Genomic DNA, 22,701 nt, shown 5'->3' with positions numbered 1-22,701 from the left:
GACGGTTAACGTTAATATCACCGACTCGATTCGTACCTAATTACACAATTTACACTCATTATTGTCATGTTGATTAGCTGAAACGCTTTATACATTTGTTATTTGTTTAAACATAAACATAAAACCCACCTTTGAATTTACTCTTCCTCTGTGTGTGTGTGTTCTGACGATAAAGAGGGGTTGTTGTGCTCGTGCTCGTGATCTGAAGTTCCCGCTCTCCATCTATTTGAAAATGCAGTAACGGCTGCAGCGACCTTGGGCAATCAGTTTTATGTTGCCTAAATAGCAAAGTTAACATTTAACAGTTATCGTGGATAATGGAGAACAAACGCCATATAATGTATGCGATGACTTAATACTAGTCAATAATTGCATTAAAAAGATAAAAAAGTGTAACTTATACAGGTCAAATGGCTAAAAAGCATTTGGTGCAAAGCTAATTTAACTCGCTAAATTGACGTTAAGTGGCTGAAACATTTATATTTTCGACTTGTGAACTAAATATATACATAAATTATCAGAACTCTCCTTTAAATTTCGTCTTCATCAAGTTTGATAAAATAAACTCTGGACCGCACTGCTGTCGTGTAAGGATAGCCTGCTTCCAGCTGTCAGTTTGGAAAATTCCGTGGCTGAAGCGATTTCGACCAATCAGCGTCTTGTTGCTATGCCACATACTAAACACAGCAACCAATCATGAATGAAACAGTAATTTGGCCCATCACTGGTCCCTTGATGTGAGAACAATTATGTACCTTAATTTCAATTGTACCTTAAAAGGTACCAAACAGTATCGTCAGAGGTCTTTCCTGTACCATTAAAGGTACTATCATTGAAAAGGTACAAAACTGTTCTTTGAGTAACATTATTTGTACCACCGTGTACCTTTTTTTTCTGAGAGTGCACGAGTCACACTGGTGTGACGTCAACTCCCCTCTTCGATTGATTGGCTAGAGGAGTAGCTGTCAATCTAGAACTAGTGGACCAATGGTGACGCTTAAGCCCGCCCTAATTTACATGAAACTCGAACTGCAACATTTGGGAAAGCAAGCGCAGAACATAGAAAGAAGAGCGAAGAGGAAAACAGCACAAGCATACAAAAGAGTAAAATATGAGCAGAAAATGCAAGAGCACAAAGTACAGAGTAATAAAACCAAGGAAAACATACTTTTTAAGAAAGCATGACCATAAGTTTAAGTTTTGTGCAAAATAACTTTTAATGCGTTTAAAGTTTTTATTCATGCTTGTTATTTCTCGATTCATGCTTTTATTTTGATTCGTGACCACGTTGTTTGCTATTCTGATCCTTTTGCATTATTTTTTTCAATTTGTGCAATATATTTTTACATGTGTTTTAAAATTTTTGATTCACGCTTATTATTTTTTGATCCGTGGATGCAAACGAAATAATTAAACGAAATAATCTCCAAAACCATGCCATTCGTTTGTGCTGGTTTGGTGTTTGAGATATTGAACATTGTTTTTTTTGGTTGTGTGACGTCACTCTCCACCCCATGTCGTTCAAATCGCTACAAACCGTGTGTCAATCGTTTGTGCCGTTAAAACAAACACTGGATCTATTTTCCTTTCGCAGATATAACAAATTTAACTCGGGAGCTGTGACATCACTCTCCACCCCATTTCGTCTAAATCGCACAAAAACTGTGTCGTTCGTTTGTGCCGTTGAAAAAACTATCATAAATTATTACATTCTTTAGACATCACAAATCTTTTTTTTTTTTTTTTTCACAATTTAGCACATATTACACACACAACCCCCCCCCCCAAAAAAAACCATCACACAAAACAGTAAAGACAATACCGCTAAATATATCGACAAGACATTAAAGCAAAAATTTTAAAAAAGACAAATCAACACACACAAAAAAACTAAATCTTTTTTGATTAGTGACGTCACGCAAGCAAGCCGTGCTCTCCATCCATAATTTAATACAAAATTAAAGCATCAGTCACGCGTAGCCTACAGCCAGAGTAGTGACAGTACATTACATATCATAGTGCATTGGTGATTATATAAAGACCAAATGTCAATATCTAGCACACATCTATAATAAAACTTCCAATATCTAAAGAACAATTACATCAGCGGCCCTGTGCGAGCACAAACGAACCAGACAGGTTTGTAGACGAGATGGATGGAGAGCACGGCTTGCTTGCGTGACGTCACTAATCAAAAAAGTTTGTTTTTTTTTGTGTTGATTTGTCTTTTTTTATTTTCGCTTTAATGTCTTGTCGATATATTTAGCGGTATTGTCTTTACTGTTTTGTGTGATGTTGTTTTTTTTGTTTTTGTTTTTTTGAGTTGTGTGTGTAATATGTGCTAAATTATGAAAAGAAAACAAAGATTTTGTGATGTCTAAAGAATGTAATAATTTATGATTTATTTGATGGTTCTTTCAACGGCACAAACGAACGACACAGTTTTTGTGCGATTTAGACGAAATGGGGTGGAGAGTGACGTCATAGCTCCCGAGTTAAATTTGTTATTTCTGCGAAAGGAAAATAGAGCCAGTGTTTGTTTTAACGGCACAGACGATTGACACCGGTTTGGAGCGATTTGAACGACATGGGGTGGAGAGTGACGTCACACAACCAAACAAATAATGTTCAATATCTCAAACACCAAACCAGCACAAACATTCGTTTTTACGGCACAAATCAGCACAAACGAATGGCATCGTTTTGGAGACTATTTAGTTTTATAAGGGTGCCAACTTCACGGAGGTTACGCTAACTGGTAGATTGTGTTGGTCTTTATGGAAATGATCCGGCTGAGTCTCTGTTCTTTAACTTCCGCTTCGTCAGTCGATCAAACTCAGAATTTTCCACTCCAATCGCCGCTTTTATGGGATTGCGTTCTCACGATAATTTGCCCTGTTTAGTAAATCTGGCCCTTAGTATTTCATATCTCAGTCTCTCTGTGGTTGTGTAGTTCCTGCTGAACTGAGAGATTAAAGTGTGTGTCGTTGTTCTACAGGTTGAGTTGTTGTAAGATCACAGATGAAGGTTGTGCTGCTCTGACTTCAGCTCTGAGATCAAACTCACACCTCAGAGAACTGGATCTGTTTGGGAATAATCTACGAGATGCAAGTGTGAAGAGTCTCTCGGCTCTAAAAGATAATCCACATTATAAACTCAAGACAGTGCGGTAAGTATTGATTCATATCATATAATATAATAATATCATTTGAACTAGTCAATCCTCTGATCAGATGTGTCAGTAATGCATGTGTTTCTGTCTGTGTTTTATTTACTGACAGATATGACTTATTGTGAATATGGAGCCCCTATAGAGACATCATCAACACTGAAGTCACGTGACCTTTACTGGATTTACTGTGTATAAATGTACATGATTTTTTGTATAATATCTAATAAAGTCTTCCTCTCATTTATGTCTTAGTGATGTTAGGGGTTAACAGTTTAGGACCCAAGGACCAGATGTTTGAAAGAAGACCCGGAGTCAGAATTATAAAAATTTAAGAAAGTTTTACTGAAGAGAGTTTGCAGTTTCATCAGCAGAAGTCAGCTTCAAGACTCACACAGGAGTTTGCAGGCCGCCCCGCTTACAGTTACAAAGATCACAGCAGTTATACCATTTCCAAGGTCTAAGCTACGTCATTGCTTACGGGTTGAATGATTCTGATTGGCTAAGAAATAGATAAACATAGTAATTTTCCACACATATACAGATAGACTGAAACATTTCTCCATCGATTATGCAGCTGACACTCGGACCCTAAAGTTAGGCACGTTGTGACCTTCCTGGTCGCAGATTTGGGTTGCTGGGTGCCAGCCTGTCCCGAACAACAACTCAGTCAATCTCCAATAACACCAGTGGTTCCTTAACCTGTAACCAAGAAGACTAACACACACACCGACACACAGTCGGTGGTTAGATTTTTTCCAAGGTTAGATTTGGCCAGGATCTAACTATAAACAGGAGTCTCGTCTCAAAACATCAAGATAAGAAGTTCTTTCTCTCAGGATAGGACACTTTAGTCTAAATGAAAATATAGGCTTTAACTGAGAAATGGTCCCTTAAACTATTGGCTTCAATGACCCCTATATGTTTTAACACGTTGAAGACCTTTCTCAAACACAAAACCAGTCCCTATTTAATTTCTGGAAGCTGGGATAAATAGGCAAGAACTGTTACTGCATTCAAATATCAAATACAGACATTAAAGAATACATGAAAAGAACATTTCAGTAATCACACTGGTTACTTCTATAACAAAGTAAAATCTCCAGAGAAGTCATTCAACTCATTTGATATTTAGAAGGAAAAATATTGATTAATACCTTGATTATGATCACTCATTACACATTGAAGCAGCAGTGGATTCCAATCCACCCCCTTCAGTGAATTGGTGTTTTTTATTCATCCATCTCAGTGACGTGAGCAGTTCAACACAATCACAGTAACAGTAATGAACTTCAGAGCTGAGTTTCATCTGTGTTTCGGGGAACTGGATAATTTATAGGGTTTAATGATGATGATGCTTTTAATGTCTTTGTCAAAAGTCTTCCTGAGATTTGATTGAAGCTCGTCTGAAGAGGATATTGTGTGCCAATTTCCAATGTCACATTATTTTTCTGTCTTTATGTTGGTGTGTGTGAATGTCAAATAATTATGATAAAGGTGCAAATTTCTGTCATCGCATGATCACTAGTTAGTTATTTATCTCTTCAGAAACAGCTAGTGCTACACCATCAATATTTAAACTAAATCAGTTATTCCTTTCAGCACAAACACAACATTTTAATATGTAAATTAGGCTAATTATATCATATCTTATACACTAAAGTAAGCGAAATTTGCTCTTGGAACAGAATGGCTTCACAGAATTACATGTTTGTAAATTTACAATTGAATTGTGATTAAACAAATGGCGGGAAAGTGCGTTAATCACACATATTCTCAAATATATCCTACACAATCTCAGCGAACAGTCAAACTAATAGTTAATATATTGTAGCCGCAAAAAAATAGAGCAATAATAACATGAGTGAACATAGTTTAAGAAAATAAGCTCATTTTTAAAATGTCACCGATCACACAAATAGAAGACAAAATGTAATAAAAAAAAAAGTTATAATGCAGACGCTAACAAAAGTGTCTTAAAAACTTAAAAACAGAAAATATCAGAATAGATCCGATCGATGTGATCGGCGATCTTCTCCTCTTCCTGACACTCAATCCTTGTGCTCTGACATCTACACTTCTGCCTGCGAATTGTGGAAGCAAGAGTCGGAGGGCAGGCGGTAATAAAGCGTTTTTATACATTTATTAGTGGATTAATCTAATATTTATCCATCTTTTTTTAACATTAAAGGCTGTTTAATGATTCTCTAGCGGGAAGATACACTGTTTGAAGGATTTAAAGGTAACGTTATGCCATTGTCTGTTGCGTTTTCTTCTGGTTGATGTTCATACGACGTCTTTATTAATAATATTCACCTTTTTGTTACTGTCATATCTAAGAAGTTAATGTGTTATTGTTTTAAGCATGGTCGTCAGGTGTGTTAAAATCAGTTTAACATTAGTTATAATGACTCTTACTTCTGTTCATGTGTTTTAAAGCGTCAGTGTTTTTTAATTTTTTTTATACAGTCAAATCTGCTCCCCTTTATTTATATAACTCTTTATATATTACATTATTTCAAAGCAGCCTCGCAGTAATATATAAGTCTACTGGATTTGAGTTTGCTGATCTGATTAAGTTTTTAATTAGGCTTTCTTGGCAGGCATCAGTTTTAATTTCATCCACAGATGTGAGTCTCTTGACTGTCACGTGTGTGCAGAGATAAACACAGTGTTGATGTTCTCTGATCTCCCAGCATGCAGTGCACAGCCTCCTCTCCTCATGAGCTCCCGCAGACGGGCAGCGATCGGGCCAAACTCACCCAGTGTCCCGCCAAGGACTCGTCCTCCATAGACAGCGCCTCTGAGCTGGGCGGCCCCAGAGCGCTGACCTTTGACCTGCTGAACATGGTGATCTGCTTCAAGCGGATGGCCATCTTCCTGGAGCCCGTCACAGACACGCTGGAGGTGCTGCGGTTCCTGCTCGGGTGAGACACGGCCCTTACAAATCACACTGACACCTGCACATCTCGCACTGCTTCTGTACTTCAGGAGACTGTATCATGTGACTCTCATCAGAAGGCTTCTGTGTTTGTTCCAGCCAGTTGTGAAACTCATCTCTGAGTTGTTTTTGCTGCTGTGTGTCCCAGTGTTCAGCTCTGATGCTGTGTGTCCCAGTGTTCAGCTCTGATGCTGTGTGTCCCAGTGTTCAGCTCTGATGCTGTGTGTCCCAGTGTTCAGCTCTGATGCTGTGTGTTTTAGGTGGAGGATGCCGCTGTGCTCCCTGTCGATCTGCGTTCTGCTCAACATCCTCTTCCTCACGCTGAGTGAAGGTGAGACACCAGTAGACGGGCGTAAATGTGCACAAATATTCTCACACATTCTTAGCCGACTGTTTATACTTGATACACACATTTCTAAGGGCTTTAAATGATCAACATGATGACATGATGTTGCACTCAATCTACTACATGCCTTCTGTCGTCTGATGGATACTTTATATTCTTTTAGCAAGTAAAAGGCCTTTAATATAATTGTTCACTGTAATTCAAGCCTTAAAGTTGTGGTTCTTGTGTCTTTTTGCTGTAAAATATAAAATTAGTTTCATAAAGTAAATGTGAGAATAGCTTTTAGTTTGTTAGTAATATTTAAAGATGATCATTTTCTGGACTGAAGTGACTTAGGTTTACTTGATTATCCATAAATAATGTTTTAGAAAAATCATGTTCAAATGTATCAAATATGATCATCAGGCTTTAGAGGAAGCTTTATTTGTTCATCCCTCAAATATCATTGAATTGCATTACATTATATGTTTTAAAACTACAGAGCTTTGATCATAAAACTATCATTTGATATCATCAGATATAGAGTGACGACTGATATTAAATGCATTTTATGTAAGTCGTCTGTTATACTGTTATAAAGATTGATTTGCATTACAAGCGATCAGAAATTCTTCTTACTTTTTGGCAATATAAATATCAGCAACTGCCCCAAATGTCATATTTTTGCTCAGTTTGGGCCTGTGAATAAAGCTGAGGTGTTTCCCCCTACATATTCTCACTATATCCGACTATATGAGCCATAAAAGCCTGATGTGTCAAATATGATAATCAACGAAAAACAAACTTTTTTTATATTCTGTCTAAATCTGAAATATTTAATGTCAGGCATTCCAGGGTTAAGATGATCTTTAGTTGCTAAACTTCTCCTGCATGTACAGTAGATTGGTTACATTTCAATGCATTATTAACATAAACATAAAAAACTAAAAATATGACAGAGTGATCAGGACTCAAAGCTGAAAATGTTTTTGTGATAATATCCATATGACTGCATGTCATCAAGCTTATTACACGTCTGCTTTTCAAAACTATAAAAAAAATGCACATTAAATATATATTTAACTTGAATTACTTTAAATGATTGTATTAGGTGAGAAGAAAAAGCGTAGAGTGAGAAGTGTAACATGAAACTAGAAGAGCTTTAACAGTCAATTATACAGATTAGCTCTTGTTATATAAAACTCAGAATCCTCATGAGAGATGCAGAATAAAGAGAAGATGAAGGCGATGTTCCCTCTGTCTGTCTATCTGACCTCTGTTAGCACGAGGGCTGTGAAACGATTAATTGCGATTTATCCCATCCAAAATAAAAGTTTGTGTTTAGAATATATATGTGTATAATTGTTTTTGTATATATAAATAAACACACACATGCATGTATATATTTAAGAATAATTTGTTTTTTATATGATATTGTAAGAATTGAGAAATTACAAAATGCCGAACAGTCTGGTTGAAGAGTGACCAGACCCTGAGAGGACAAAGGACCTCTCTGGAAATTAACATTTGAACTGACCCTTGTGCACTATCGAGACGAAAGTCTCACCTCCGAGTCATCAAAGGAAGGTGGTCTCTCTAGACCACATGTGTCAAACTCAGTTCCTGGAGGGCCACTGTCCTATAGAGTTTTGTTCCAACCCTGCTTCAACACACACACACCTGCAGTTTTCAAATAAGCCTGAAGGACTTGATTAGCTGATCAGGGGCCTCATTTATAAAACTGTGCGTAGGAACCTTACTAAAAGTGTACGTGCGCCCGAAAGCCAAAAATGGCGTATGCAAAAAAATATTCAGACTTATAAAACCGTGCATACGCCAGAACCTGCGCAGAATTCACTTTATAAATCCCAGTCAGCGGAAGATTGTGCGTACATGCGTCTCCACCCGAAATAACCATATATGGAGCTTACAGCGCCTAGTTTTACTATGCAGATCCTCATCTACATATCATTTGCATATGATTATTCATCCACGTGATAACTTAAACGTTATCACGTGGATGAATAATCATATGCAAATGATAAACGGTACAAGAAACATTACATTAATACAAATCAAGTAGTTGTCTATCCTTGCCTTGTTTTTGAATAGCCTACATAAATCAAATAGTGTAAAATACATTTCAGAGAAAGTTTTTCTCAATCTTTTCCACTTGCCGAATTGTATTTTTAATTGATTTATATTTTTAATGGAAACAGATAGGCCTTGGGCATTATTTGCACGAAACTATTTTCTCAGACAATCTGGTATTATCATGATAAGCAATTATCTCTGTGGTTAAAACATTAAAGCACGCCACAGGAAAAGTGTTCAAAAACAATCGCATCCACAACAAATATTTCTAATGATTGAATTTAAAAAAATGTTGTAACTTCAGTAATGATTTCATATTTAAGTGTTTAACTCCATTAATTTGAATGGCATATTTAGTATAAATGTTTATATCAGAAGTATTTTATTTATTTAAACTGTTATTTGCGTCAGTTTCACTAAACGGCTAATTTTCTTTAGATTTTCTGTATAAAAGTGACCAAAAATACATTTAACTCCAGCTCACCATCGGTGTCGCCAAAGTGCTCCATCTCCAAAACGTTTGTACGCATGGATCAGAGTTTGCGTGCAGGTGCGCAAATTTTCCCGTCAAGTTTTTCTTTATAAATCCCACCTTTTGCGCAGGAACTGGCGTACGCATGTTTTCAGCCCCGTTTTGTGCGTACGCAAGCTTTATAAATGAGGCCCCAGGTGTGTTTAAGTAGGGTTGAAGCTAAAATCTGCAGGGCTGTGGCCCTCCAGGAACTGAGTTTGACACCCCTGCTCTAGACAAATGGTCTCCTACCTCCCCAAAAGGTGTAGCTTCTGAATGCAAATTTCCATTGTTAAAAGATGTTTCCAAGTGAAAGAGGTCCTGACTATATAATGAAATGCAGCAGGGGATTCTGGGCCTCAGAGTGAGACCTCTCAGCCTCATGTATTTCTTAAAGTTGGATTTGCATCTTCTCTCTATTCCAGAGCATTTGATGTTTTGTATCGATTATCTTTGAATTGATTATGAAATTGGCATGATACATTTACCTAACATAATAAATTGTTACATTTGATTATTCTAACCGACTTTGACATTATTTTCATCAAAGAGTTAAAAGGAATAGTCAAAAACATTAGCTCAAATTTAATGATGCATAGATATCATTAAAAACCTTTTCATTTATGGAGTCAGATGAAATAACAAGAGAATACATATTCAAATGTATTGCATTTAAAGGGGTGGTTGATTATGATTTGACTTTTCTAACTTTAGTTAGTGTGTAATGCTGCTGTTTGAGTATAAACAACATCTGCAAAGTTACAACGCTCAAAGTTCAAAGCAAAGGGAGATATTTGCTTTTAAAGAAATCGCTTTTTAAGGACTACAACAAACGGCTGGTAGAGACTACACCACATTCCTCCCGGGTTAGTGACATCACTAACCCCAAGATTTACATAAACCCCGCCCCCGGAACACGATTTATAGATTATCAAGACAGAATATGCTAATCAATGATTAGAAGATAGTTAACTCCACATCAGCTACATAAATTTAAACATAAACAAAAAAGTTTTAGAAATTTTCAGGACACAAGCTGTTGTAGCTCTGCCCCCTGTGCTGCTCATTTGCATTTAAAGGGACAGACACAAAAATGGTGCATTTTTGCTCACCCTTAAAAAGTGACAATTTTAACATGCTATATAAAAATATCTGTGGGGTATTTTGAGCTAAAACTTCACATACACACTCTGGGGACATCAGAGACTTATTTTACATCTTGTGAAAAGGGCATTATACACCCCTTTAATAAAAAAAATACCTTGCCTCGAGAAAAGGACAGTAACACGTAAAGACCTTCCATGCTGGTCGGATGCCGGTTTTGGGCCATTTATAATATTGAAAATATTATATCTATAATATTAAATAAATATTTATATTTATAATATTGAATTTAGAAAAGTGGGTTAGATTTATCAAAGCAATATACTGTAGAAAATGGGACACCACAGGGGAGTGTGATTAGTCCAACTTTATTCTCCATTATTATTAATGATATTTATTTAAATCTTCCAGGGGATATAGGGAGGTCTTTATTCGCAGATGATGGTGCTTTATGAAAGAAAGGTAGAAATGTTGAGTATTTTAAAGAAGATGCAGGAAGGAATTGATCAAGTTGAAAATTGGGGAATAAAACGGGGATTTAAGTTTTCAGTGGAAAAATTAAAAAAATCACCAAAGAAAATGTTGGTCAAGGACTAGGCTTAGGTGTAATTTGTCTATTTATCATTATGAAATGACCTTAAAATGTTTAATTTGACCAACTGGGCTCTCTCCTTTTCACGAAACAACGATCCAGGATTCTGCAGTTCTGCTTGGGTTCACCAAACAAAGTTGATTAAAGTGAAATCCCATTTGGAGAGCCATTTCATATGCGCAGTTCTCCATGAAGGTAACGTTTGCAAACATACTTTTGGGAAATGCAGATTGAGTTATGTATGTAATATGTATAATAAGCATGAAAAGTAGCCTTGATGTTATGATTAATTCAATTTGAGCAATGAATGCAAACAAAAATGCATTTTTTTTTTTTTTTTTTTTTTTGTTAAGTCAAGTCAAGTTTATTTATATAGCGCTTTTCACAACATAGGTTGTATCAAAGCAGCTTCACAGTAATAAATTAAAACAATACATCAATGTTTGTTTCTAGTGGAACGTCCACGTTTGGTAATGCTGATCAATAGTATTGTTGATTGATTAATTAAATTAAATATCCCCAACTGAGCAAGCCAAAGGCAACAGTGGCAAGGAACCGAAAAACTCCATCAGGTGACCTAATGGAGAAAAAAAAAAACCTTGGGAGAACCCAGGCTCAGTCGGGGGCCAGTTCTCCTCTGGCGTTTATGAACTAGAGGTCGGATTTAACTGTAAGATTAAAAGTATTATATAAATGCCTGGCTGAAGAGATGCGTCTTTAATTTAGTTTTAAACTGGGAGAGCGAGTCTGAGCAACGAACAGTATCAGGAAGACTATTCCAGAGTTTTGGAGCTAAATGTGAAAATGATCTCCCTCCTTTGGTGGTTCTGGATATCCTAGGTATGACCAAAAGCCTCGAATTTATTGATCTTAAAGAGCGCGATGGATTATAGGGCGATAGAAGATCGGTTAAATAGACTGGAGCTAAGCCGTTTAGGGCTTTATAAGTCAGTAGCAATACCTTGTAATTAATACGGAACTTTATAGGTAACCAATGCAGTGATGATAAAATCGGTGTTATATGATCATATTTTCTTGATCTAGTAAGAACTCTAGCGGCGGCATTTTGGACTAACTGTAGCTTGTTTATTGAGGATGCAGGACAACCAGCTAATAAAGCATTACAGTAATCTAGTCTCGAGGTCATGAATGCATGAACTAACTTTTCTGCATCAGAAACTGATAGCATGTTACGTAGCTTAGCAATGTTTCTAAGGTGAAAAAAGGCTGTTCTTGTAACATGAAATATGATTTTCAAAAGACAGGTTGCAGTCAAGTATAACACTCAGGTCTTTTACTGTAGAGGATAAAGTAACAGGACATCCTACTATGTTAAAGTTGTAGTGTGAGAGGTTTTGTGGGTGGTTTTTTGAACCGATGATTAGTACCTCTGTCTTGTCTGGATTTAATAAAAGAAAATTGCGCGTCATCCAATCTTTTATATCTTTAACACACTCTGTCAATTTGGATAATTTAGCGTTTTCATCTGGCCGTGATGAAATATAGATTTGAGTGTCATCAGCATAACAATGGAAACTAATTCCATGTTTCCTTATAATATTTCCAAGTGTTAACCAGATTCTTTATTCAGATTTTGGGTTCTCATAATTTACACGGATGATCATCATAATAATACTACAGTTTATTGTATTTATATTTTAGGGTATACCATTCACAGATGTGGCAAAATAATTTGCCTGTAGGGCGCACTCAACGGGAAGACTTCAAAGTTGTTTCCTCAGAGGTCCTCTTGCCTGGTGCCCGTCTACCTTGACCGTGAAGAACAACAGGACACCCTTTATTCTCTTCTGAAGTCAGCACTGCAAACACCAACACAACTGAGCTTCATGGATGAAGTGCAGTTCATCTTTAGTGTTCTGTGTCCAGAGGTATGCATAACAATATAATGTATTTGTGCATGTTTCTGCACTTTCAAACCCTAATGTATGCTGCTTATGTACAGAGCTGTGTATATTTTAATCAACCATTTTCTTCTGATAGCGCATCATGGCCTGGTGGGCTGCAGGATTTGTCTCTGCATGATCCTTCTTCTCTGGTCCGGATTTTCATCACAGGTAAGAGTAGAAAATTTATTTTTTACACAATGTCCAAAGTATCCTTTTTTAAGCGTTAACATCATTTCTGTTAACCCAGCAGTGATTATGTTTTCCATTTACTATTTCTGTGAAGTGGAAGAATTAAATAGAGGGATAGAGAAACAATTGAGAAAAGAGCGGAGAACGTCCAATTGGCAGGTAGTGCTGCTGCATTCTTCACAATCTGGGCTTTAAAAATTTAAAGGTCAGGAAAGTCATGTCAATAACATGGTATTTCTATTCATATTCCTTCATTGGTTTTGCCTCTTCATAATGACTCGCTTGCTTTAGTCCTCATTTGTAAGTCGCTTTGGACAAAGGCGTCTGCTAAATGACTAAATGTAAATATCTTTTAACAGTACAGTAATTAATGTTAATGAACATTAATTGGTGTGAATATTGATATAATTTTTGTATTGTATATAATGTGTGTGTGCTCTGGTCACTAAGATCTTTTAAAAATGAAATTTAAAATTTGAAAGTTGAACATCTCCGCCTCTCTCTCTTAGGAGTCAGTGAAGACGTTGTTGTTGAAGTTCTTTCTATGTGGTTCACGTCATGAACAAATTTGTTTTTGTGTGTGCTCAACTGTTATTATGTATTATTTTATAAAATATACATAATCTTAAATCTACTCCCACAATCATCCTTGTGTCTTCCCTCTGTACTTTAAAATATGTAAATGAATAAGGCATTTATATGGCGCTTTCATATGTACTACTGTACACCCAAAGCACTTTACAATCCAGTCAGGGGATCTCTCCTCAACACCACCAGTGTGAGCATCCACTTGGATGATGCGACGGCAGCCACAGTACAACGGCGCCAGTGCGCTCACCACACACCAGCTATAGTGGAGAGGAGAGAGAGTGATAGAGCCAATTCAATGTATGGGGATTATTAGGAGGCCATGATTGGCAAGAGCCATTGGATGGAATTTGGCCAGGACACCGGTGTTACACCCCGACTCTTTACGAGAAGTGCCATGGGATTTTTAATGACCACAGAGAGTCAGGACCTCGGTTTTACGTCTCATCCGAAGGACGGATATGTGGTTGATCTAGTGAATGAAAAGGCAATAATACCATCAGTCCTTGTTTATTTTACTTGATGAGTTATTATATTATGCTATCACAATAATTACTCAACATTCAGCTCTTAGCAACCAGGTTTAATTTCAAGAAAGAAAGTAGTATTTGGGTGTAATAAACCTTTAAAAACCTTTAAACCTTTAAAAACCTTAAAGGGAACCGTCCTTCGGATGAGAAGTTAAACCGAGGTCCTGACTCTCTGTGGTCAATAAAAATCACAGGATGTCCTTCGAAAAAGAGTAGGGGTTTAACCCCCGGCACCCTGACCAAATTTGCCCCTTGGCCTCTGTCCATCATGGCCTCCTAATCATCCCCATGTACTGATCGGCTTCATCACTGTCTCCTCTCCACCAGTAAGCTGGTGTGTGGTGGGCGTTCTGGCGCAGTATGGCTGCCGTCACATCATCCAGGTGGAGCTGCACATTGAGGAGATCCCCCCCTCCATGTAAAGTGCTTTGAGTACCCAGAAAAGTGCTAAATAAATTTAATGAATTATTATTATAGGGTCCTGGAAATTCGGTTCTCTGACTCGGTAGGTGGCGCTGTTAAACATCTCGCCACTAATATCAAAGTTTCCTTCATTTAGATTTTCTTGAGGGAACATCATGTGTCCTCCGATACATTTCCAGTGAGGTGAGTGTTACAGATACAGTTTAAGTAATCACTTAAATTTTTCTACATAGACCTACATTTTATAGTTTAGAGTAAAATAGTGAATTTGCATTCAGAATGCCAATACTTCTTACTAGAAATGATAGTAGTCTGTAGACAAACAGTGTTAAACGTTGTGTTGTGACAATCTTCTTTTAAAAACAATAGTTCAATTTTTGTATTTGAATATTTAGCTCCTGACATCATATTTATGAAGGATTTTTAAAGACTTGGATTTCTCTAATAGATTTATCAGCACAATATAAAACTGTCTTTCAAGTGTTTTTTGCATAAAGTACAGGAATACTGACTGTAAATAATGTGGTGCAATGCGATGATATTCGCGAGTTTAGGCCATTTCTGCTCTTACATTCATCCTCAAAACGTTGCCAAATAAAGAGTCTGCAGGTATCGAATGTAATGTGTTATCAATATAACTATGTGGTTTTACTTTTTACTTTCCACACACATGGATCCATTTCATGATTTCCTGAGAATGACTAGTTGTAATTAATTTAGCATAAATTTTCTAAATTCCTTTCATATTCTTTTTCAGTTCATTTAAAGGTCTCATATTGTACACCTTTCTGAAGTTTTATTTTAGGTTTCGATGTCGTTAGGAATATATATCTGCGGTATAATTACCAAAAACCATCCCAAAATATTTTTACAGCTCTTTTCTCATGAGCTCTGCCAAGAACAGGTCGATTTTGGCCTGTCTACTTAATATTCATGAGCCTCTCTTCTGATTGGCCTGTTGTTGACTGAGTGACACATGGCCAGACCAACTACAAGTGACTCGGGTCATGTATGCTGTAGCCTGCTGTGGCTTGGTGATGCTCACAAGGTAAATAAAACACCTGTAATGATGGTGATCATTTATTTGTTATTAAAGGCACACTTTGCAAGATTTGTACTTTAATATAACAGCTTCAAAGTCATTACGATGGTAAACAAACTCGTACTAGGACGAATCATCCCGATAGCAAAGCAGGGGGGGCTTGAAATACTTGAGTGCTTGGCTGAAATGGTCAAAGAAGTTAAAACGAGCAAGCAGTTTTCAGTTATTGTTGATGAAACTAAAGATGTTCAGAGAAAAGAGCAAATGTCATTTGTTCTGAGATATTTTTACAACGGTGTGGTTCATGAAAGCTTTCAGGAGTTTGAAGTGGCAGAACACCTGGATGCTGCCGCCTTAAGTGACAAGATTATATTCTTCCTTGAGAAGCATGGGCTGGAGTACAAGAACAACCTTCTAGGCCTCTCTCTCTCTCTCTCTCTCTCTCTCTCTCTCTCTCTCTCTCTCTCTCTCTCTCTCTCTCTCTCTCTCTCTCTCTCTCTCTCTCTCTCTCTCTCTCTCTCTCTCTCTCTCTCTCTCTCTCTGTAAAAATAAAAATAAAAGAAGTAGCCAAACATGCCTTCTATGTTCACTGTAGTGCACACTGCTTGAACTTAGTTATAGTAAACGCTGTAAAAAGTGTGGCAGATGCAGGAAACTTCTCATTAATGGAACGACTGTATGTATTCATGTCTGGGTCTTATGTACATAACAAATGGCTGGAAGTGCAGCGGGAGATGTTTGATGGTGCACCAAGGGAACTCCAACGGCTAAGTGATACACGTTGGGCCTGTAGGCACATAGCATGTAATGTTATGGACAGATTGCCTGCAATAGTACAGCTGCTTGAAGAGATCGCATCTGAGAACCATCCACAAAGAGCTGTAGAAGCAAGAGGGATATTGGCTCACATTGATCTGAATTTTGCTGGATCTCTTGTTCTGTTCAGAAAGGTCCTGAGTGACTCCAAGTTTTTATCAGACATGTTCCAGTCTAAAACAGTGGACTATGCTAAGGCTGTTGAACTTATTGAAGTACTTAAAGAGACACTGGTCCAGTACCGTAGTCAAGCCTCTTTTGAGGAAATGTGGAGTGAAACACTTGATTTATGTCTACGAAGTAACATTGATACAACTCAGCGAAAGCCAAAGAGGCCAAGACAGACAGCAAAGGTGCTTCAGGATACTGTCATCCACTGCACCTTGGGACAGCATGTAGTTCCAGATAGCAAACACACCTTTTTGTGTCTCTGTGTATATCCAGTTCTGGATAACATGATTGGAGAAATAGGAAGAAGAATTTCTAACACAAATTGTAACATTATGCAGGGTGTCCAGGCACTAAATCCGTCAAGTCCAACTTTTTTGAGAGCGGAGGCTGTTCTGTTATTGGCTGAAGCTTATGATTCAAACATTGAGGATCTCAAAAACGAGTTACATCAGACGAGGAGAGGACTAGACAGACAAAAGGGGGAAAAGGAGAGTCCTACCACTCTAATGGAGTTCACTCAGTTTTTGGACCCATACCAGGATGTGTTTTATGAGTTGTTCAGGTTGTGTAAAATAGCGGTTGTTTTACCTGTGAGCAGTGCATCCTGTGAACAACGTTTTTCATCTCTTAGGCTCATAAAGACTTATTTGAGGTCAACTATGACAGAAAAGAGACTATCGAGTTTGGCTGTACTCAGCATTGAATCAAAACGCACAAGGGCATCAGATCTAGATACATTTGTGAAGCGTTTTGCTGAGCAACATGGAAATCGTCGCATTCAGCTGTTAAAGGCATGACAACTTCATGTTATACTCACTGGTGAGCCTTTACAAAGCTGTTAAAATGATGACCTCAACAGAATCTGTACTTTAAATTTACTTTTTTTTTTGTACTTTAAGTGTTTATATCTTTGTTTTGGCAACTGAGAACCTTTAATAAAACCAAAAGTGTGAGAAACAAAGTTTAAAATGTGACACTGGTGTAAATGGTGTAAATCCTGCTGAACATGAAGCAGTGTTATTGTTGTTGTTTTATAATGTTTCTTCTTTTGTATATACAGTATAAAACTGTCCAGAAACGGCCTGTATGAACATACTCACAAAATGTTTGTGTACTTTTTCAGACTGGGAGCTAAATGTATTTTTATGTGACTTCTTTTCAGGTTTGTGGAGATGTTGATGTAACATACCCTTTGTAACTCTGTGAGCCTTTTTGTTGATTTGTCGATACAGCAGCTCATATTTACATGCATGAAATGTCCCTTTCATGTCGCCTTAACTGCTGTGAATATTGTATATACTGTACTGTATTTCTCATCACTTTTTCAGTAAAGACCTCATCTGTCAAAAATAATTTCAAGTTATACTGAGGGACAAATGGGGAGAACGTGTGTTCTGAGTAAGCAATAAAAGCGATGTCCAGTACCTTGTTTGAGTGTCTTGACCCATTTATTTCCACAGTGTATTTATGCTCACTTTAGTACAGCTCAGTCCATAGATCTTCATGGGTACTTTTTCTTTGTATAGTTTCTTCTTGTACAAATGCTGCCACTCATCACCTGTGTCTTACCTTAATGCCTTTCCTGTGATAATGCCCCTAACTTCTATCATACTTCTATCTCCTATTAAGTGAGATCACATTGTATGGTCACTTATTCCTAATATGAACTGTTTCACATAAAACCTCAAATGCAAGACATTGATTGCATGAGATTACGTTTGTCTGTATGAGTTTGTAAATGGCCGCCTGTGCCCTTTTGTAGTGTGTAGCGGAGCACGGGGCAAGTTGTAACACACTTGTGTTAAATACTTCCTCACATGCTAGCATGACAAAACTTGGTGTATTTACTAGTTGCCATATCAACACTATATAGAGAAAAAATATATAAAAATAATAATTTTTTTGGAAGATATCCATAGACATTTATTAAACCATAGCAAAAGTAATTTTTTTACTTAAGTTAATTTTTCATCTCTATTTTTTGTTTATTTAAAATTAGACAAATCAGATATTATTTTAATCTCCAATATGTTATTTAACAGTTGAGATAGTTCTTTAATGCTTCGCTAACTAGCAGAAGACACTAGCCGGGTTTAAACCCCAGTTGTGCAGGCGGGGGCATGTTGTCACACTGTGTTACAATGTGCCCCTATTAGAAATATGCTATTATATTCTATACTTTTATTAATTTTATTGAGAAAACGTGAGAAAAAGGTGAATAAAGACTGAGAGTCAATGTTCAGAAATTACTAATTATTTATTAGTTTTGAACTATGTTGTATAGCTGTGTTATCATGTGTTCTTAGTCAAAACTCAAAAATGAGTTTATATTTAATTATTAAAAAATGCCATTATTTTATATGAAAAAGTTAATAATTGTATTTTATTTACAAATATTTTAGTTTGTCTTGTATATTTTTTTTATTAGATCAGATAACGTTTTAAGCTGTCATATGGTCATGTTACAATGTGCCCCATACATGTTACAATGTACCCCACCTATGGGGCATGTTGTCACATTTCACTTCCATTCTTTCGGGGTATGTCAAGAAAAAAAGTATATACTGTATTAATAAAACAAAACCACATAATTGTACTAGACATGTGTGAATGTGGGAAAAAATAAATACTCTGTCTGAACCATAAGTAGATTTACACAAACTGAGAAAGGTGTGTGTGTGTGTGTGTGTGTGTGTGTGTGTGTCACTGAGAAAAGTGTCCTTCATTGATGTCAGTGCTGCCACAAACGTGCCAACATGCGAAACTGTCTGGAGATAAGGAGAGAGAGAAACTCGGTTACTTCATTCTAGTGTTCATAAATATATAGGCTACATCATGTATAGGCCTTGGCTATATAAATCTTTTAAAAGTATCAGCTTTAATAATTAGGTGATTGTTAAAATTATTAAAAGCTTCGAGCATGATTTTTCTTACAGTCTGTTATTATTCCATATTGTTTTAATAATTTCCCAACAGAAGACCCTGTATTTAACTCATCAGTAGCCTAAGTTGTACTTTTCCATTGCGTAACATCAGCTTCCTGAGGCAAAATATTAAAGATGAACATAAATTGCTATAAGCATAAATAAATGAACACAAATTGCTATAAATGTCTTTATCATTTCCGTCAACAGAGGGAGACACAGGCCAGTGTTGTAGTCCAGTTGGGTAGTGCTCATATTAAATAATACTGTTACAGAGGTGATAAAAGCACCACATTTTACATGAAGCTTCTTTAGGACCTCCTGAATGATTTCAGCCTATAGCCCAGCTGAAATATTGAAATTTAGTGTCAAATCACTTAAAAAACAATATTCATGAAAAACTTTTTAGTTTTTTAGTTTTTTTCTCTCAAGTAAAACTTTCAGGGTAATGGCCTTTTAAGACCTCTGAATAAGCTTTCTTTTGTTAATTCGTGCTCAGGCCAGTAGATCTTCCAAATTATAAGAGTAAAATAGAGTGCCAAGACACCTTATACCTAAAAAAAACTAAACAATCCCTGTATAATATAGGCAGAATTATTAAAAAAGGCAGCAAAAATGCTTAAATGTTAAGAGATCTTGGTTTTTTCTTTTATTTTTCAATTCCACTAGGGCATTCATATAGCTATCTACTGAGTTCATAGTTTGGTCATTAGTTTTATGTTACTCTGCCTCACATCACATTAAATCCTGTTTGTGTGTGACAGTACATAGCTAGATGTACTTTCAGTTATTTTGGTTTCCTATTGTAGACGTGTTGCAGGTCAGAATGTCTTGATTAGTTCGTTCTTTTATGCTTACATAACATTAGTTTCTGAAACTTCAACATGAGCTGAACTGGGCTCTATGTATTATTTGCCAGAAAGACACCTCTGAACCCCTGAGATGTCTCTTGCAGACACCTGGGACAAGTGGTGATAAATCTGATGCCTATAGATAATTTCTTGCTAATTTTGAGCAATTCAGGGCGATTGACAATCTTCCAACTAAACTCTATTTTGGGAATGATGAAACTGCTAGCAATTTTGCTTCACATTCTGCTTCTTGGCACACATCTTGCCACCTAAAGTTTATCAATTCAAAGCTTATGAAAGCGACAAAGAAGACTGTGCGGGATGCTGTTGAATCTGGAGGGGGAAAGACAATGAAACGCCAACGACTGGATGTTCTGAAGTGCTTCTTCTGTGAGGGTGGCATAGATCAAGGTGCTCTCCGTGAAGTATCAACATTTGATACTGACAGGAATAAGGGAAGCTCTGAGGAGGAGAGATTTTGATGAAGACGCTCTCATCAAAAGCTGCGAAGATTATTAGAAATTACATATTCAACCATACAAGCTTCAAATTCACTGGCTCCTTCCCAGAAAGATGTCAAGAAACCTCACTTCCTTCAAGCCTAAAGTCTCTTATCTCAATGTCTCCAACTTGAAAGATCAAGAGAAATGTGTGGCTCAGGCTTGCCTCACAATGGGACAAGCCTATAACAGTAATGTACTCTGTCCACATTTCTCACACAATCCCATTGGATGTTTAGATATTAGATGTAATTCAAACCTGTATGTCCCATCCTTAATCTTGTTATTATATTTTCCTCCCTCCTATTTCCCTCATTCTACCTTTTGCCACTTTCTTTTGAATTGCATATACATGTCTCCCTTTAGTCTCATTATCCCAATACTGTTGACAGTTTCTAATATTTTTTTCTTTTATTTCTGATTTTATTTCTCTTATACGTATGTGGTAGCTCAATTTCTACCATTTCATCATCTACTGCTTGCTTAGCTAATTTATCTGCTTCTTCATTCCCTTTAATTCGCACATAGGCTGGATCCCTCATAAACTGAACTTCTATCCTATACCTTGTTTTAACTCAAAGAGATTTTGAAGGATTTCCATTAGTATGTATTGCCTTGATTCTGACTTTTGGTTATCAATACTGACCATTGCTGAATATGAATCTGAACATATGACCGCATTTTGTATTTCTATTGCTAGCAGAATAGCCGTCAGTTCACCTGTATTTACTGACAGTTGATCACGTATTCAAGCTTTTCTCTTTATCTGTAACTTTGGACCATTGACTGCCACTCCTACTCTCCATCCTTTTTTTGGAAGCATCTGTGTATATCTGTATATTATTTCCGTACTTAAGCCCTAAATATTCCTTTGTTCCCATTTCTTCCATCTCACTACTTCCTTCTTTTTGTCTTATCTTCAGTAAAGTTAAATCTACTATTGAGAATCCATAACGGGTAATGTGGGTACATCACTCTTATACACATCTATATTTGCTTTATACACATCTATATTATTCTTTCCTTGTTCCCAACATATTCCTTGTATATTCTTTGTTGGATGTACCTCATCCTGACTCTTAATATTTGTCCAATATACTGCCAATAACTGCTGCCTTCTATCAAGCAGCATTTCATTTATCTCTACTTGCATTGCTGCAATAGGTGTTGTTGGACATGCCTCACTGTAAAGTTCCTTGATTTTCCACTAGATGGCGTTATTTCTACCCAGATTATTTATCCTTGGTTTAATGGTTGTAATGCTCTCACCTGTGTTGAATCATACCTAATTTAGAAGAATATCAGTAACCAGACAGTTTTTGGGTCCCAATGACTTCCATAGTATATTTTTTTCCTACTATGGAAGTCATTGGGACCCAAAAACTGTCTGGTTACTGATATTCTTCTAAATATCTTCCTTTCTGTTCAGCATAAGAAAGAAATTCATACAGCTTTGAAACAACATGAGGGTGAGTATATGATGACAGAATTTTCATTTTAAAAGTGAACTTCTCCTTTAAGGCCTCACTGCCTTTTGTTCTTGTTCAGTCCTCATGTTAGCCAAAGCGTTGTCATTCCTAAGAATTTTTGGGTTTGAGATTGTTTCCCTGCCTTCTGTTTTGTTCTTTGATTACCTGCCTTTCCCAAACTTTATTATAGAACTCTAACATTACTTTCAACGATTCCTTGCTTAACTGCTTAATCATATAATAGCTGATTTCATCTTGACCAGGAGCAGTTTCTCTCATTCTCCTCAGAGCTCGTTTTAGTTCCGTCATTCAAATGGGACATCCATTGTATCATCTCTTTCTTCTCTTTTTTCCAATAGATGAGGATGTTCTTTTAATATTTCCTCCCTTTTTCTCTTAAATTCTTCATTCAGATTTTCCATACTGTTTACTTTTATAAATGTATTACAAAACATTTCTGCTTTATCGCTGTTTTCTACTGCCATAACTTCCCCTTCATTTAACATGGGATATTATATCTCCTTTCTTATTCCATTCATCCTTCTGATCATATTC

At 36.7% G+C, this 22,701-nt stretch overlaps 2 protein-coding genes across 2 annotated transcripts in view; both read left to right on the top strand.

Annotated features, from left to right (window-relative positions):
- Window positions 1-22,701, top strand: part of LOC307172813 (NACHT, LRR and PYD domains-containing protein 12-like) — a 166,871-nt gene that overhangs the window by 57,364 nt on the left and 86,806 nt on the right. The gene's annotated exons all lie outside the window — the stretch shown is intronic.
- LOC307172939 (uncharacterized protein) lies at window positions 5,226-8,311 on the top strand. The gene is made up of 3 exons (XM_079895699.1): window positions 5,226-5,289; window positions 5,866-6,096; window positions 6,371-8,311. The coding sequence occupies exons 2-3, from the start codon at window positions 5,867-5,869 to the stop codon at window positions 6,540-6,542; spliced, it is 402 nt and encodes a 133-aa protein (XP_079751825.1). The 5' UTR covers window positions 5,226-5,289; window position 5,866; the 3' UTR covers window positions 6,543-8,311.

This window comes from Squalius cephalus (genome assembly GCF_949319135.1).
Source record: "Squalius cephalus genome assembly, chromosome: 2".
Classification (NCBI taxonomy): Eukaryota; Metazoa; Chordata; class Actinopteri; order Cypriniformes; family Leuciscidae; genus Squalius; species Squalius cephalus.
Note: the sequence above shows the minus strand (reverse complement) of the source record. Positions and strands in the feature narration are given on the sequence as shown.